This window comes from Dromiciops gliroides, chromosome 3, assembly GCF_019393635.1.
Source record: "Dromiciops gliroides isolate mDroGli1 chromosome 3, mDroGli1.pri, whole genome shotgun sequence".
NCBI lineage: Eukaryota > Metazoa > Chordata > Mammalia > Microbiotheria > Microbiotheriidae > Dromiciops > Dromiciops gliroides.
This window is the reverse complement of record NC_057863.1, coordinates 647,956,564-647,975,143: the sequence shown is the minus strand read 5'-3', so window position 1 is coordinate 647,975,143 and position 18,580 is coordinate 647,956,564. Positions and strand designations below refer to the sequence as shown.

The 18,580-nt window shown below is 46.4% G+C and overlaps 1 protein-coding gene across 1 annotated transcript in view; it reads left to right on the top strand.

Moving 5' to 3' along the window:
- The window catches only part of CEACAM16 (CEA cell adhesion molecule 16, tectorial membrane component), a 45,899-nt gene that overhangs the window by 19,555 nt on the left and 7,764 nt on the right, over nucleotides 1–18,580 (top strand). The window contains 3 exon segments of the mRNA XM_043993908.1: nucleotides 5,820–6,008; nucleotides 8,218–8,242; nucleotides 8,353–8,552. Coding sequence (XP_043849843.1) covers nucleotides 5,820–6,008; nucleotides 8,218–8,242; nucleotides 8,353–8,552 — 414 coding nt within the window.

Genomic DNA, 18,580 nt, shown 5'->3' with positions numbered 1-18,580 from the left:
GAGTTCCCTGAGGGCAGACTATGTTTGTCTCCTTTACATTAGGGGCTCCCAAGGAGTAAAATCATGTTTCTCCATATTTAAAGTTCCCTGAGAATAGAACCATGTCTTCCTACTCAGAATTGGGTCTGGCTCAAAGAAAATATCTCATTCAGTTCTTATTAAACTCTTGGTGCTGAGTTTCCATCAGTGCCTGGAGATGGGTGCTGTTTCTCCCCCATTAGACTGGGACATCCCATTGGGAAGGAACAGTTTTTCTTTCTCAAACTGGGAACTCCTGGAGGGCTGGGGACCGTGTCTTCTCCCATTAGAATGGAGCTCACAGACCATGGGGACCGTGTCTCCCCCATCAGACTGGAGGCTCCCAGAGGAGAGAATCCTTTCAGCCCCAACCTAACAGGAGTTCCTTGAAGATTTGTACCATGTCTCCCTCATCTGACTAGAAGCTGCCCAAGGGAGAAGAACCATGTCTCCCCTCATTAGGCTATGGGCTTCCTAAAGATGAGGGCTGTGTCTCCCCTATCAGACTGGGGGGGGGGCTCTCCAAGGGATGGGGACCATGTTTCCTCCATCAGTCTGGGAGCACTCTAAAGGTAGGGGGCCGTGTCTCCCCTGCCACACTGGGGAGCCCTTCCCATCACCCAGAAAGCTCCCTAAGGCTGAGGATCATGCCTCCTCTCTCCAACTGAGAGCCCCCCAAAGACCAGAGCTGTATCTCTCCCTTCAGATTCACCAAGGAACAATTAGGCATTCCCTGACATCAGGGACCCTGTCACCTCCATCCTCCAGGGAGCTCCCTAAAAATGGGAACCGTGTCTCCTCCATCAGAGCTCCCTGAAGTTGGGAACTGGGTCTCTCACAATCAAACCAAGGGATCCCCAAGACTGGCATCCATAGCTTCTCTCATTAGGTAGAGGAAGTGGGAAGGGAGAAGGGGATAAATCAGAGTCAATGGAATCCCCTACTTTTAAATCATCTCTCCAGAAGCCTAACCTAGAACCCAGCATAAACATCTGTCTGTCTTTGTCCCTGGAGAGGACCAGGAAGAAAAAACCGGTTATGCCCCCAAGGTTCTGGAACACATTCTTGGGCCATCTCTTTTCTCCGAATCCCTCTGCCTTCCTCTGTTCTAGTAATGTCTCATTACTAGCATCTTCATCATCACTGCTGTGTCTACTTCAGCATGCTGCCTCTATTGCCTTCATTTCTCTAGAACTTTTACATTTCCAATGCACTTCGCTGTCAACACTACTCCACGAGACAGTATAATTCGCTCCATCTTACTGATGAGCAAACTGAGGCCAAGTGATTTACACAAGGTCATACAGAAAACATCAACTTCTGGTCTCCCACCTCGAAGCCCAAAACTCTTGCCACCACCTCACACTGTCCACATTGATGATGGTGGTAATGCCAACAAACACAAACAACGGCCAGAATCAGTAAAATCTAAAAAGATGAGAACAGGAGATACTGGTCTTAATAAATGTCAGAAGTGGGGCAGCTAGGTGGTGCAGTGGATAGAGCACTGGCCCTGGAGTCAGGAGTACCTGAGTTCAAATCAGGCCTCAGACACTTAACACTTACTAGCTGTGTGACCTTGGGCAAGTCACTTAACCCCAATTGCCTCACTAAAAAAAAAATTAAAGTTTTTATAAATAAATAAATGTCAGAAGCATCGTGATAGAACAGAGAGAGACCCAGCCTCAGAGGTGGGAAGACTCAGCCTCATCGCTTCCCTCCAACATCTCCTTGCTGTCTGACCCTGGGCAAGTCACTTAGCCTCTTAGTGGCCCCAGAAAACTCTCTTATTGAAAGATGCAGAATCAATCTGCATTAGCAGAGGGAGTTTCCTCTCCTGGGAGCTTCCTACACCAGCAAAATCATAGGTCCAGTAAAAAAAAAAAAAATAGAGACAGAGTAAGACAGAGAGAAGAGAGAGAAACAGAGAGGAGAGAGAGAGAGATGGATAAATGGATAGGAAGGAAGGAAGGAAGGAAAAGGAGAACAGAAGGAAAAAGAGAGGAGGGAAAGGAAGGAAAGAAGGAAAAAGGAGGAGTGAGGGAAAGGAAGGGAAGGAGGAAGGAAAAGGAGGGAGGAAGGGAAGGAAAGAGAGAGGAAGGAAGGAAAGAAGAAAAAGAAGGGATGGAGGCAGGGAAAGGAGGGAAGAAAAGAAGGGAGGGAGGGAGGGAGGAAAGAAGGAAGGAAAAGGAGAGAGGAAAGAAAGGAAGGAATGTGAATTTGGAAGGAGGGAAAATGAGAGAGGAAGGAAGGAGAGAAAAGAAGGAAAAAGAGAGAGGAGAGAAAGGAAGGAAAGAAGGAAAAAGGAGGAATGAAGGAAAGGAAGGGAAGGAGGGAAGAAAAGGAGGGAGGAAGGAAGGGAGAAAGGGAGGGAGGAAAATGAGAGAGGAAGGAAAGAAAGGGAGGAAGGAAAGGAAGGGAAGGAGGGAGGAAATGGAGAGAGAGATGTGTGGACAGATGGATAGGAAGGAAGGAAAAGGAGGGAGGAAGGAAAGGAAGGAAGGAAACAGAGGGAGGAAGAAAGGTAGGGAAAGGAGGGAGGAAAGAAAGAAAGGAATGGGAGAACAGAAGGAAAAAGAGAGAGGAGGGAAAGGAAGGAAAAAGGAGGAAAGAAGGAAAGGAAGGGAAGGAGGAAGGAAAAGGAGGGAAGAAGGGAAGGAAGAAAGGGGAGGAAGGAAGGAAGGAAAAGGAGAGAGGAAAGAAAGGAAGGAATGGGAAGATGGAGGGAACGAAGGAGCAAAAAGAAAGGAAGAAAAAGAACGGAAGGATAGAGGAAAACAGGAAGGAAGGAAGAGGAGAAAGGAAAGAAGGCCCATCCTGGATCCACTGAAGCATCCAGGTATCAAATTACTATTATTATTGCTGAGTTATAATTAATAATAATCCTTAATTATATACAAATGCTGATAACAGTTCATAGTTTTGGGGGGCAGCTAGGTGGGGCAGTGGATAAAGCACCAGCCCTGGATTCAGGAGGATCTGAGTTCAAATCCGGCCTCAGACACTTGACACTTACTAGCTGTGTGACCCTGGGCAAGTCACTTAACCTCACTGCCCTGCGCCAAAAAAAAAAAAAAAAAGTTGTTTTCTAGGGTTATTAAGGTTTATCAAAGCACTTTCTCCCTGTATTCCTGGGTAGACAGATGTGTATTTTCACCGCTAGGTGGTGGACTTGAAGTCAGGAAGTTGAGCATTGAGATCCTGCCTCAGACGCTTCTTTAGCTGAGTGAGTGATGCTGGGCAAGTCACCCGGCTTCTCTGTGACTTTGATGAGCTATAAAATGAAGGGGCTGGACTTGGTAGCCTCCAGCTTCCTTTCCATCTCTAAAGCTATGATCTCATGAAACTAGAGTTCAGAGAGAAGGTGTTAGACCAGAATTGCAAGACAAAGAAAGAGCAGCAGAATTTGAACCCAGGTCCCAGGTTTACAGAAGCCCCTCCAATTTGAGGCTCCCATGGAGGAGTACCCTATCAGTCCCAACCACCCAAGAACTCCTTAGATATGTATTCCAAGTCTCCTCTATCCTACTAGAGGTTACCAAAGGGGTGAGAATGATGTCTGTACCCCCCATCTGGCTGGCGGGGTGGTCCCTGAAAATGACTCATGTCATCCAGACCCCTCATTTTACAGGTAGAGAAACAGAGGCTCTGCAAATGGGAAGTCTAAGGTCACACAGCTAGGAAAAAGCTGTCAGGATTTGAACTCAAGTCCTCTGACTCCTAGCCTAGATGTCTTCCAGCCACACCACACTGCACATAAGACACTCCAACCTTAATTCCCAGGCCTGAGACTTAGGTGGGAAGGAGTACTGGGCAGTGGGAAGGGGAGGGCATGGGGGGAAGCCTGAAGTTCAAGGCTGGATGAGTGGCCCTCTCTCTGTGTCTCTGATCACCCTTTTTCCTTCCCCTATACCCCCACCCACTCCCACCTCATTCCACCCAAGAATGAGCCGCCCAGTGGAGACGGAGGAGGCAGAAAAAGAAAGACGGCTTCGGTCAGCACCTCCATCCTCGGCAGCAGCATCCCCAGCCTCCCTCTGACCCTCAGTCCAGGAAAGGGGCAGGGTGGGGCAGGCCCACAGTAGGGCTTTGGGATCCCCCTGCTCTCTTAGTGCTTACAAGCGAGTTTTAGAGCTAACTCTAGCCAGGCTGGTTAGGATTTTAAAAATACAGTTGATATCAGTTACCTGCACAGTGGATCATCTGTGGTTTTTCTTCTGCGTCGAAGAGGTGATTGGTAGAGGTGATTGGTCACCCAGTGGTATAGACAATAGGCATCCAAGGTTTGATCTTCCCTCTCATTCTCTCTCTGAGCTCAATAAGAAGCCTTTTAGACCCAAACCACCTAATCCCCAACCCAGGGGAAAGTGTGTTAGGTTGATTGGAGATCAGTGATCCGTCACATTTGCAGAGCACTCAACAGTTGAGCCAAGCTGTTTCTAACCATTCACAAAGCTTCTGATAGGACTTTACAGTTTGCAAAACTTTCAAGTAATCACTAAGCTCTGACATTTCCCAACATTGGAGTCATCTTCCTATGCCTTATTGTAGGGAGAATAGGTGAGCCTGGGTTACCAAGAGTAGAAAGTTTCTAGCCCTCTGGAAAACTTCCAAGGACGGGCTCGGGGATGGCTTATATGTCTGGTTTTCATGGACCCACCTAAAGGCCAGAAGAAGTCATTGACCAGTTGGACTCAGAGAGATGAATTTTTTGACTATTGCAACATCTACTAACTTGTTGAGGGGTTGTAATCTGTGTCAGAGGAGGGCATTTTCACATCAGCCACAAATTACCAGATCCTAGAAGTATAGAAGTGTTGGTGGTTTTACAAGGCTTTTAAGACAACTTTACAAAGCTATGATTTCATATAAACACTTTACAGTCTCCCAAAGTTTTATGGATTGTTGTTTGGGTTTGGGTTTTGTTTTTTTTTTTTTTGGAAAGGGGGGGGCTGGCTCTATTGACTCTATGATTTCATCCATGTGGAATGAGCCTCCAGTGTGGAATTTTCTCCACCGAGGCAGCAGACCAGCACCTGCCACTTAACAGCCCTGGCAAGTTCCCTGGAGGCCCCGAGAGGAGAAGATCCCCAATCAGACTTGCCCAGGCTACTCACCTTCCAAAGTTTTAGGAGGTGACAGAGCATTTCGAAGCTTCACAAAATCCTTGAGAACTTTGCAAAGATTTTTCTTTCTTAAAAATCAACACGCTGGGGGCAGCTAGGTGGTGCAGTGAATAAAACACAGGCCCTGGATTCAAGAAGACCTGAGTTCAAATCCAGCCTCAGACACTTGATACTTACTAGTTGTGTGACCCTGGGCAAGTCACTTAACCCTCATTGCCCCACAAAAAAAAAAATCACCACACCAAGTGTGTTACAAACTTCTTTCACTTCCCATAATGCCCCATTTCATTGGGTCCTGAATTATCAGAGCTGGAAGGGACCTGGAGTGCCATCTGGTCCAAATCTCTCATGTTATAGATGTGGAACCTGAGGGTCCATCTGTCCTCAGAAAGGGAAGGGGACTTGTCCAAGGTCACACAAGAACTGGAGGGGATGGGGGAAGCAGAACCGACTCTAGAACCCAGGCCCCTGCCTCCAAGTCCAGGGCCTATGCCCACCCCGCTGACAAAATGGGTGATTTTTCCCCTTTTCACCTCCTTTCCTGTCCAAAGATCCTTCCTGGGAAACATTGACTAACCCATCTCCCCAAAACTCTCAACAAAGGGATCTGGGGCCATATCCAAAGGTTTTTGGGTTAGATGTTGGCAGATCTCCTTCCGTTTTCACTTGTTCCAGGTACACAGACAGAAGGTGTGGCCAGGAATCGAGGGCAGCAAGCTGAGGGGGAGGGAGGGGAACAGATCAGTTTTCTAGGTCACACCAGATTCCGCATCTCCAGAGCCAGGCAGCTCAAGTGTCTCAGGCCCCAGGAAGCCAAGCAAAGTGCCAGGACCGGCAGAGGCTCGCCCACACAGAAGGTCAAGGGTAGAAGGGCTCAGTAAAGAATAGAAAGCCTCAGTAGGATCCCATGAACTCAAATCCCACGGGAGAACCCAACTCAGCTATAATGGGAAAGTCTAAGGAGAGAAATCCTGAAGACGAAGATGCAGGGGAAGAGGAAGAAAGGTGCAGTTGTCTAAAGAGACGAATCTGGATGGATGGCATCGCCAACCTTCCCTGGCTTCTAAAAGACACATACAAATGAGGGAAATGAGGCCAGGTGATGGAGGATGAATACGAATGCATGGCAAAAAATAGAACCCGGAGAGCCGAGGCTCGGAACAAGCTGGGGTTGGCCAGCAAAACAAAAAGCAAGGTTCTTCATTGGACAAATGGAGAATCAAGAAAGGAACGGGGGAGATCAGTTAGGAGGATAGGATGAGGACAAAGGGTTTGTAGCTTGAGACCAGGAGAGAGCAGTAGAAGAGACCAGAGGATGGGGTAGGGCCAAGATTTTACATATAAACAGGCATACAAACCTCTCTTTCCTTTTGTCTCCTTAAAGAAGACTTCCAGCCCTGTAGTTCTTCCTATTTGGACTCCCAACCTTGCTGGGAGAGGAGCGGCTTCTGAGAGACAAGGTGCCCTCCACCTCCCATAGGTCAAATCCACCTTGCACCTGTGGACACACTGGCTCTGCCACAGGGGATAGGGAGTGAAGAAATCTGGGTGCCAGGAGTTGTGTGGGCTGGGTGTATCCTTGCTGAAGTTGTATTCATTCACAGATAATTTGTTTCATTGCTTTCTCCTACCTATAGAGGAACAGGCTGTCCCATAATAAACTAACCAACCAGCCAGGAAGTACAGTATATAATTTGGCCACCAGGTGGTGCTACTCTCGGGGTGGCCACTTCCCAAGAGAGTCAGCGCCCCCACAATGTCTTCCACATCTTACAGAGTGTTCTGACTATACTAAAGGAGGCTGACTACACCGGAGGAAAAGAAAAGGATCAAAGAAAAAAAGGAAACCCTACAGGAGTGACCTAAAGGGCATGGGGAGGAGGAGGGATGATCGGGAGAAAGCAGAATTATTCAACTTTTCCTTTGATTCTGTTATCTCTGCCAAGATGATGACCTTTGGACTGGGAAGGGTAGGACTAAAATTGCTAATAGGAAGTTGATACTCAAGGATAACTGGGGTCACAGTAAGAAAGCACCTACCTGTCCTTGATTAGTTCAAGTCACCAGGCTCAGATTTAACTAGATCCTAGGGTACCACAGAAACCAGCTGATGTGATTGTTGAGCCAACATCGGTGACCCCTGAAAGACTGGGGAGGCTGCTGAAGGATTGGAGGAGGACAAATGTTAGTTGGATTTCCAAAAAGAAAAGAGAAGGACGTTTACAAACTACAGACCAGTGAGCTAGATATCAATTCCAGGAAAAATTCTAGAATATTTGTTGACCATCTACTGTGTGCCAGGCATTTTGCTAAATCCTAGGTATACAAAGAAAGGCAAAAGACATCTCTCAAGAAACTCAACGTCTAATGGGGAGACAACACGCAAACAAGTGTGGACAAACAAGGAATGTACAAGATAAATTGGAAATAATCAGGGCTGGGTGGGGGAGACAACACTAGAATTAAGGAAGATGAAGAAAGGCTTCCTGTAGAAGGGGGGATTCTAGGTAGCGCAGTGGATAAAGCACTAGCCCTGGATTCAGGAGGCCCTGAGTTCAAATCCGGTTTCAGACACTGGACAAGTGTGTGACCCTGCACAAGTCACAGTCACTTAACCCTCATTGCCCAGTGAAGAAGAAGAAGAAGAAGAAGAAGAAGAAGAAGAAGAAGAAGAAGAAGAAGAAGAAGAAGAAGTGGAGATTCTAGTTGATACTTGAAGTGGGGGAGGAGAGGGTCCCAAGCTACGGAAGCATCTGCTTTCCACCTGCACTAAAATATTCTGGGTGCAATTTCTGCAAGAGCCACCAGATGGCGCTCCGCCTCCATTTTGGCCAGAGTTGGTCCCTTCGTTCTCTCTGTATGTGAATGGATTAAGACCTGCCTTTTCCCTCTCAATGCCTACGTCTGGGTTAGTCCCGGTCTGCTCTTCAGAATGCCTATTTTCCCAAAATGCATTTGACTTCTGTTCACCTCTATCCCATTGAAATTCGAATTTCTCTTCCCAACATCTCTGGATCCAAAATGGTTACTGTTTCACCTGTGATTAACTAATTTTGCCTGGTAACTCTTCCAGGCGACAGCATTCCCACCCCCTCCTGGTAAGGTCTGAAATCTCCACCTCCCCAACACTCATGCTTCCGCCCAGGTGTTACTTGGAGATTCCCAAATGTCTTTTGAGGGAACTGCTCTCCAGGACTTTATTTTCAAGGTATCATGGAGGAAGAAAGAAATTGTCCTACCACGATGCCTCTTCAAGCTTGGCAAGTCTGCCTGATCAGCCCAAGGGGATGGCATTGGGTGTCAACTTGCAGTTCCCCGTCACAGGTATCCGGCATGCTTCTGCAGACTCTTTGCCAAGCAGCCTGCGGGAGGCCACTCAAACATCCTGCCAAGGATCCGTGCTGCCAAGTGTGACCCTCCCATGCCCAACAGTTTGAGGTTAAATGATTTGCCCAGGATCACAAAGACACCATATGTCTAAGGTGGGAACTGAGCTCAGATCTTTCCAGCTTCTCTACCCCTGCACCACACTGCCTCTGGGCTTAATACTTTTGGCCAGAGCTGGGCTCCAGTAAGATTTTGACAGCCTAGAAGTCTGGGCCAAATCCGATAAGATGAAATGTATTGGGAATAGGTATAGTCTTGGACTTGTGTTCAAAAACCAGCTTCAAAGGTACAAGATGGGCTAAACGTGGCTAAGGTAGCAGTCCCCTGCTTCAGTCTTTCCTGCATAACCATTGGAAATTAAGGGGGAAGCACTAGTCACCTGTGATTTACAAAGGGTTGCTGCAACCCAGGATTGCAATATCATTATAGTAACAACGAGTGAACACCTCGAGAAGGAAGCCCGGGTCACAAAGCACCCTTGTGACTTCAGGAGGAACAGGTCAAGCCAGACTAACCTCGTTCCCTTAGTGCCACGGTTCCTAGACCCCTAGACTGGTAATAACATGTAGATATACAGAACTGTGGTTTGGGATGTGTGTGTGTGTGTGTGTGTGTGTGTGTGTGTGTGGTTTTTTAAGTTAAGCATTTATAAAGCACCTACTATGTGCCAGGCACTATGCTAAGTACTTTATAATTAGTATCTCTGGGGCAGCTAGGTGGCACAGTGAATAAAGCACCAGCCCTGGATTCAGGAGTACCTGAGTTCAAATCCGACCTCAGACACTTTACACTTACTAGCTGTGTGACCCTGGGCAAGTCACTTGACCCCCATTGCCTCTGGGGAAATTTTTTTTTTTTAATTAGTACCTCAGTTGATCCTCCCAACTCTAAGAGACAGGGTAGCAGGACAATTTCTTCCTCCATGATACCTTTAAAATAAGGATAAGGTACAGGAGAGCAGTTCCCTCAAAAGGCCTTTGGGCACCTCCAAGAAACACCTGGGCTAGAACAAGTGTTAGGGAGCCAGAGATTTCAGACCTAACCAGGAGTGGTGGAGATGCTGCCCCTGGAAGTGTTATGGGCAAGATTAGTTAGTTTCACTTATCTCTGCAGGAAAAAAAAAATGGTCCATTTGATTCACAGTCGGACCATTAATCCTCTTGGTTGCAGAGATTTGGGGGAGAAGAATTACAATCTCAGATGGGATGGGGTGCTCTTGTTACCCCCATTTTACAGTTAAGGAAACCGGGGCAGACATGAAGTAAAAATAATAATAGCTAACATTTAAATACCACTTACTATGCACTGAACATTTCACAATTATCATTTCACTAGTATTATTATTAGGCAACTTGCCCAGGGTGGCACAGCTGGTAAGTGACTGAGGCTAAATTTGAACCCAGACCCAGCACTATGTCTACTGTGGCACCTACCTATAGATGTGGCTTCCCCAGATGGTAGCAAAGATCATGCTTTTGGTGTGGAGAAAAAGAAGAATGGTAGGCCAGACAATAGTCAAATGAAAGTGGATTTGGGACTGAGCAGAGAACAGGACTCATAGAATACGCATTAATAGTTAGAGGGCAAATAAAAGGTCTCCAGTAGCGTGCCCCAGGGATCTGTCCTGGGAGGGTGGGAAAGAACCAGTGATTTCATCAATACAGGGAGCTTTGGGGAAGAAAGAAACTCCCTCTACTGATACATGTTGGCAGCTTAGTCTTAGAAAGTTAAATAGAACACTGAAAGATTAACATATATAGGAGAGGGAAAGGGAGAGGGAGAGAGAAAAAAAGAGAGAGAGAGAGAGAGAGAGAGAGAGAGAGGAAAAGAAAAAGGGAGAGGGTGAGAGACAGAGAAGGGAGAAAGAGGGAGAGAAAAAGGGAGAGAGAGAGAAAAGATAAAAAGAGAAAGAGGGAGGGGCAGCTAGGGGTGCAGTGGATAGAGCTCTGGCCCTGGATTCAGGAGGACCTGAGTTCAAATCCAGCCTCAGACACTTGACACTTACTAGCTGTGTGACCCTGGGCAAGTCACTTAACCCCAATTGCCTCACACACAAAAAAAAAAAAAGAGAAAGAGGGAGAGGGAGAAGAGAAAAGAGGAAAAGGGGGAAGAGAAAGAGAGAGAGAGACAATATGTGTTCTTAGGCAGGGCTTGAGCTCAGGGCTTGCTCACACTGAAGTCAGCTCTCTATCCCCTACACCATGATTTCCCTCAGCTTAATGGCTTTATCCATGATTTGGATAAAGGCTTAGAAGGCATCTTTATCAAATGTGAAAATTTCTCAAAGCTAGAAGGGATAGAGGTAGATTATAGAGTCAGGATCACAAAAGATTTTTGCAGCCTGAGCCAAATCTGATAAGATTTAATTAGGGCAGCTAGGTGGTAAGATAGATAAAGCACAAGGCCTGGAGTCAGGAAGACTCATCTTTCTGAGTTCAGATCTGCCCTCAGACACTTACTGACCCTGGACAACTCACTTAACCCCATTTGTCTCAGTTTCTTCCTCTGTAAGATAAACTGGAGAAAGAAATAGCAAAACACTTCAATATCTTCGCAAAAAAAAAATAATAATAATTAAATGGGACTAAACAGCAAATCTCAGACTTGAGTCTTTAAAAATTACCAAGGGCAAGAGAAGTGTTGCTAGACGGTAATTTGTTTGGCTGAAAAAAAGAGCTGGGGGTTTGAGTGGACCACAAGATCAATCTGAGTCAAGGGTGTGAAAGGCAACCCGGGTCAAACCACAATCCAACATGCCACACTCAGGTCTGGACACCACATCTTAAAATGTGGATATTAATTAACGGATGGTAAAGAGATTTGAACCCAAGTCATATGAATAGGAGATGAAGGAATTGAGGATGCTTATCCTGGAGAAGAGAGGACAACATCGGGAACTCCCTGGTGAGGACCTTCCCTCTGCCAATGCAGATTGGCACCTTCTCTGAAAGTGAAATGATCTACCCAGGGTCTCAAAACCAGAATGTCAGAAGGCAGGTCAGCCTGGCATTAAAGCCAACTCTCTTAGCCCTGGACTGCTTGGCCCTTGACAGCAGAACTAGCCACAGTGGAGGAAATTGTCAAGGGGCCAATTTTAGCTTCCTAGATGTGGTTCAGATGGGTCCAAGTCTGCATGATCCCTTGTGGGGTTTTCTTGGCAGAGATACTGGAGTCGTTTGCTATTTCCTGCTCCAGCTCATTTGACAAATGAGGAAACTGAGGTAAATGGGATGAAGTGACTCGCCCAAGGTCCCACAGGTAGGAAGTGTCTGAGGCTAGATTTGAACTCAGGAAGATGAGTCTTCTGGACTCCATTCCTGGTGTTCTGTGCACTGTGGCACCACCTAGTGGTCCTATACATATATGGAAAACCTTCCTAACAACTGGAGTTAGCCAGAAGTGGAGTGGGTTTTAATCAAGAGGCAGAGGGTTCCAATGGTTGGGTATTTTGGTGGGGTTTTTTGTTTGTTTGTTTGTTTGTTTTTTTCCTGCAGGGCAATGAGTGTTAAGTGACTTGCCCAGGGTCACAGGTCAGATTTGAACTCAGGGCCTCCTGAATCCAAGGCAAGTGCTTTATCCACTGCGCTACCTAGCTGCCCGCTATGGTTGGGTATTTTGTAGAGTGGATTCTTGGCCAGGCTACATGGGTCCTTCCCTATTCTGAGCTTCCACAATTCTGTGAACACACAATGCCAGGGACAGGGCAGAAAGTAGCCAAGTCCACGGACAGAACGTATGATTTGGGGCGGGTGGGGGGGGTGTACTTGAACAGTGCCTCAGTGGAAGAGACCACCCCAACCGCATTGCCTCCTTGACACGCCCCGCGCCTAGGCAAATGTCAGAGAACAACAGGACTGAGAGAACAAGGCTGACTCTCCCTTTGCCCAGAAGGAAACAGAGACAGCAAGGAGCACAGCAGTCAGCGTTGAATGTGACCTTGAGGGTCAAACACTTCACAGAAGAGGGAAATGTTGCTCCAAGAGAAGACCAGAGCTTCCTGCCAAGCTCAGCTCAAACCCCACCTTCCGCAGGAGCCTTTCCCAATCCTCCTTCCTCATACTGATTAGCTCTATACCTTTTTTTTTTTTTGCAGGGCAATGAGGGTTAAGTGACTTGCCAAAGGTCACACAGCTAGTAAATGTCAAGTGTCTGAGGCCAAATTTGAACTCAGGTCCTCCTGAATTCAGGGCTGGTGCTTCTCTCTCTATCTTGATCATGCCTATCAGTTTACATGTAGGTCTCCCCATTAACCTGTAAGCTACTTGAAAACAGTGACTATTTTTGGCTCCTCTTTGTATCACAGGGCTGCCCACAGTACCTGGCACAAACTAAGTTCTCAGTAAATGCTAGTTACTTTGACTTGACCTTCCATAGGAAGCCATAGCTAATAAGAGGAGGATTCAAAGTCAGGTCCACTGATCCCAATACTGCTGCCTCTGGCCCCAGGCCACCCAGACACTCACCAGGGCAAAGCTTGGATCTGGGTCTCCTGACTTGGCAAGAGTTGGCCTGAGTTAAATCTAAAATCCCTTCTTGTACTGTGATTCTGCTACTCCTAAAAGCTAATAAGACAGGTCAAGAGACTAGGCTGGTATAGCCTGAAGCAGTCTGGGAGGGCCTCCTAGAGCAGGGCTTCTGAAACTTTTTCCACTCAAGACCCCTATTTGCCCAAGAAATTTTTACAAGACCCCGGGTATAAAGATACATAAAATAGACATATGAATCAAATGTCTACTGCCAAATTTTTCACAACCCCCACATTCAGTTACATGACCCCATAGAGGGGTCACAACCCACGGTGTAAGAAGCTTCATCCTAAAAGAGATGGGACCTGGGCTAGGTTTTGAAGGATGAGGTTGATTTGACCATGAAAAACAGGCACTCTGAGCCTATCATGTGCAGGTGGAGAAGAGGAGGGGACAGACCAAGCTGGTGATGGAGGACATGGTTGAAGACTGTGGAAAGCCTCAAATACCAAGATGAGGAACTTCAGGTAGGCTGTATGGCCCCATCCTCTCCACTCGTACTCCCAAGGACGTGACAGAGGGGTTGCCCGTAGCCAGAAATGTGTCTAAGAGCAGCCAAGAAGGTAATGGAATTGAGAAGGGGAAAGAAGCCAACAACCTTCTTTTCTCTGGAATTGGTCCCAGGCGAGGAAGGAAGCCAACCTTGTTTGCACTGCAATGGGGAGAACCCAGTTAATCAAGCCTTGGACAACTGAAGTTGGGGGGAAGGGCCAGAGAGGAAGCCACTCTGTCTTCTTGGGAAGCTGTGTCCCTCCATGCTCCCAAGACCTTTCTGGGGCCAGAAATCCCACCATCCACAAGGTATTTACTTGTAAGCTCATAAAATATTGGAGGATGAAATCTTCAAACTCAGTGAGTTGAGTCTAGAAGCCTACAAAGAAAAGCAAAAACAGGATCTGCCCTCCAAGAGCTCACAGCAGCCTAATGGACCTAGAACCACGGAGGCCAGAAGTTGGGGAAAGTGCTCAATTTGGAGTCACTGCACAAGAGAGCCAAGCTCTCCTCTGTCCCTTCTCGCATGACCTTGGGCAAAGTCACTCATCTCTCTGGCCCTAGGTTTCTTCACGTGTAAAATGAAGGGATCGAGCTAAACAGTCTCTAAGTCCCTCTCCAGTGCCAAATCTATAACGCTTTCACGAGGGATCTTCACCTGGGGTTGGTGAATTTTCTAAAATATATTCTGACAACCATCTCAATAGAGTTGGTTTCCATTGTAACCCAAGTATCATATTTTATGCATTGAAGAACAAAACTTCAAGAAGGAGCCCACAGCCTTCATTAAGCTGCCCAAGGACTAGCTGTGTGACCCTGGGCAAGTCCCTTAACTCTCATTGCCCCACAAAAAAAAAAAAGCTACCCAAGAAGTACATCACACACACACACACACAGAGGAAACCTTAGAACATAGTATATCAGGGGGCAGCTAGGTGGCGCAGTGGATAAAGCACCAGCCCTGGATTCAGGAAGTCCCGAGTTCAAATCTGATCTCAGACACTTGACACTTACTAGCTGTGTGACCTTGGGTAAGTCACTTAAACCTCATTGCCCCACCCAAAAAAGAAAAGAAAGAAAAGAACATAGTATATCAGACCCAGGAGAGTTTTCATTTTCAAGTCCAGTTAAGAAAACTGAGACCCATCCCCAGAAGGGCAGTGACTTACCCAAGGTGACCAAGTGATTCAGGTCCAAGACCCAGGTCTTTCTATTCCTAATAATTTTAATAATGGGTGTTGACATTGGGCCCATCCCAATTACTGAGGATACCTCTACATAGATCATGCCCCATATCTGGCAAATATGATCACCCCTATTTTCCATACGAAAGATTAAGAAACTTGTCCAGGATCACAAAGCCCAAATTTGAGCTTCTTGACTCTAGATACAATGCTCTTCTGCCAACACCACCGTCTTCATCCACTCAGTGGGTATAGGGATATAGAATGGGGAAAGGGATCAGGAGGGGGAAGGGAAGGGCCAATATCTCGGAAAGGGTCCAAAATGGTCTAGATCAGAGGAAGGGCTCATAGCCTATGAGTACTTGCTTTTAAAGATATTTTAATAAATGCATTCAAAGCAAGTGATCTCCTTGTGATTTTATGTATTTTTATAGTATGCATTTTAAACCATGGTTCTGAGAAAGGCCCAAGGCTTTAGCAGATTGAAGGACCAAGGGTCTAGACATTCGAACTTCAGAACCCTTCAGAGAAGGGTTTTCAATGACTCTGACCTTGCCTTATCCTGGGAAAACAAGGGTGTATCTCTCTTGTTATCTTTATTTTTAAGACTGCCCTTCTGGTTTTCCCCTCCAAGCAGGAGGAACTAGTGTTCTTCCCACCCCCCCACCCCCATAGCCTTTGTCCCTTTCCCCCTCCAGCCTTGAAGGCCCCACCCAGAAACAGGGACCTTCACCCCACCCTGGTAATCCCCTGGAACAGTTTAAAGAGATTTTAGAGACCATATGGGTCAATCCCCTTTTTGTACTGAGGGGGAAACTGAGGATGAGTCTCTGCCACACCCTGCTAGCCTTGACAAGGAGGCCCCTGCACAGTGAGAAGCATTGGGGTGCTCTGGAAAAATGAGACAAGCAGGCTGTCTCTGAGCTCCCCTGTCTTGGACACAGAGGCCAGAGCCTCCCCTGCTCAGAGCTTTCCATGAGGGGCAGGAGCAAGACAGGCTGAGGAGGAAGGCTTTAGAAGCCTGAACCCTAGTGACAGCTCACACCCCGTTATAGGTCTCTCCTCCTGGACAGAGAGAGGGGCCTAGTGGTTAGAGATCCAGCTTGGGAATCACAAAGACCTGGGTTCAAGCCCCACTTTGACAGTCACTGGCTGTGGGACCCTAGGCAAGTCTCTGAAATTCTCTGTGCCTCAGACATGTGTCTAAAATTTTGCAAATTGCAAAACAAGAGCTAATCTGCAACTGTGGAGGAAGTTTCTACCTGGGAGAATTCTGGCTGGGGATACAAGGGGTTCAGCGGGGGTGCGGGAGAGGAAGGGAGGAGGGAGATGAGATGGTCTCTAAGGTCCCTCCCAGCTGACAATCTATGTTCAATCCCACAAATTAGGCTCCTAACATATGCAATTTGCCTCAGTTTCCTCATTTGTAAAATGACCTGGAGAAGAAAATGGCAAACTAGTCAAGTATCATTGCCAAGAAAAGCCCAAAGGGGTCAAGAAGAGTTAGACATGACTGAGTAACAACATATATAGTATGAAAAATGCAATCCATTTACAGAGAGAGAACTGATGGCATTTGAATACAGATTGAAACATAATTTTTTTTGTTAGTTACTTTAGTGGAAACAAACAAAAAAAAAATGATGAGCAGGATGCTATCAGAAAAACCTGGAAAGACCTACATGCAGAGTGAAATGTACTGTATACAAAATAACAGCAATACTGTAAGATGATCTGATGTGAAGGACTTAGTTATTTTCAGCAATGCAATGATCCAAGATAACCCTGAAAGATTTATGAAAATTGCAATCCATCTACAGAGAAAGAACTGATGGTATCTGAAAACAGATGGAATCATAATTTTTTCGATAGTTCCTTAATCTGAAGTTTTGTTTTTGTCTGTTTTGTTTCACAACCTGGCTAATGAGGAGGTGTTTTGCATAACTACTCATGTATAACTTATATTGATTTGCTTGAGTTCTTAGTGGGAGGAGGAGGGAGGGAAGAAGAAAAGTTGGAACACAAAGTTTTAAAAAATTGATGTCAAAATTTGTTTTACATGTAATTTTGAAAAATAAAATTCTAAATAAATTAATTAATTTTTTAAGAAACCATATATAGTATACTGCATTGTCCATAAAGATACAAAGATAGAGGGCAGCTAGGTGGCACAGTGGATAAAGCACCAGCCCTGGATTCAGGAGGACCTGAGTTCAAATCCAGCCTCAGACACTTGACACCTACTAGCTGTGTGACCCTGGGCAAGTCACTTAACCCTCATTACTCCACCCAAAAAAAAAAAAAGATACAAAAATAACACAGTCCTGTCTTCAGGAAACTTATAGTTCATGGGAAGTGGAAGGGAACAAGCATTTACAAAGCCTTACTTATGGGCCAGGTGCTTGCAAATATTATCTCATTTGATCCTCACCACAACCTTTCCAGGTAGGTGCTATTATTATTCTTTCCATTTTGTTGAGGAAAATGAGGCAAGTCTAGTGATTAAGTGACTTGCCCAGGGTCACATAGCTAGTAAGGGTGAGTCTTCCAAACTCTATGTACAGTGCTGTTAAGGGCTAAAATTCTAGCTTGTCTCTCTAAAATATCTAATGAGTAGTCGCCAACAAACCATAAGCCTTAGCAAGAGTTAGACTTTTAAGCATTTATTGAGGAGAATAAGAATTTGGTAAAGAGAGAGAGAAAGGCCTAGATTCATCTATCTATCCAAGGGAGAGCACATTTCTAGCTCCCGTCTCCACCAGAGTCCTGAGGAAAGAGCCCCAGTCAGAGCGTCAGGCTCCCCCCTTCTTCCTCCCACAAGCAAATGTCACTTCCTGACGCCAAAGAAAAGACTCATGGTCTTGCCCTCAGAGACGTTCACCTCATGGTGGAGCTTTTCTACAGTAAGTCTCCAGCAGGTGGCATCATTCCAATCATTACAGTGCTCTAGCCATTGGGCCATCTAGCTGACTAGGGAACCATGCAGGGAGACAGGTGTACACAAATTATAGATGGATGAGAGAGAGAGAGAAAGAGAGAGAGAGAGAGAGAGAACAATGTCAGGAGGGATGCAACATGGGAAAGATCTAGGCAAAGAGCCCCAGAAAAACCCAAGAAGGAGAAGACTTTCAGCTGTGTTTAGGGAAGGTTTTAAGAAGCAGAGGATGAGGATGATGGAAAGCAGAAATGTGGAGGGAAGATCTCCCTGCCCTGGTGCACATTCTCATACACATAGCTGGGACAGGGAGTTTGGCTAGAAGCAGGATGGGAAGGAGAACACCATGAATGATGGTGGAAAGGCTGCAATATGCTATAAACATCAGGCTGGGATGTTGGGGAGTTTTCTCCCCAAGGTACTAGGGAGCCCCAGAAGAGTTCTTAGCTGGAGAGTGACATGGCAAGATGGGAACCTTAGGGTGATTATTGGGACAGAGATGTGGCGGCTGGTTTGGAGCAGTGCCCCCCACAGGACAATGGTCCAGGTGAGAGGTGATGAGGGCCTGACCCTCCTCATGTAAAGTAAGACAGTGACACTGTGACAAAGGGCCAAGATGCAGAAATAGAACAGATAGGACTCCACAACTGATTGGATATTGGGGGGGGGGGTGAAAAAAGAAGAGAGAAGAAAGTGCTAACCTTGGCTGTTTGGGACATGTTGAATCTGAGATACAGACAGGAGCCCTAGGCAGAGATGTCCAGGAAGCAGCTGGAAATGAGGTCTATGTCCAGGAACAGATCTGGGAGTCATCTAGATGGAGTTCTAGAGAAGGTGTAGAGAGAGAAAAGTGAAGGGCCCTGGGCAGCATCATGGGAAACGGACTACAACTGGGAAAAGGCTGAAAAGGCG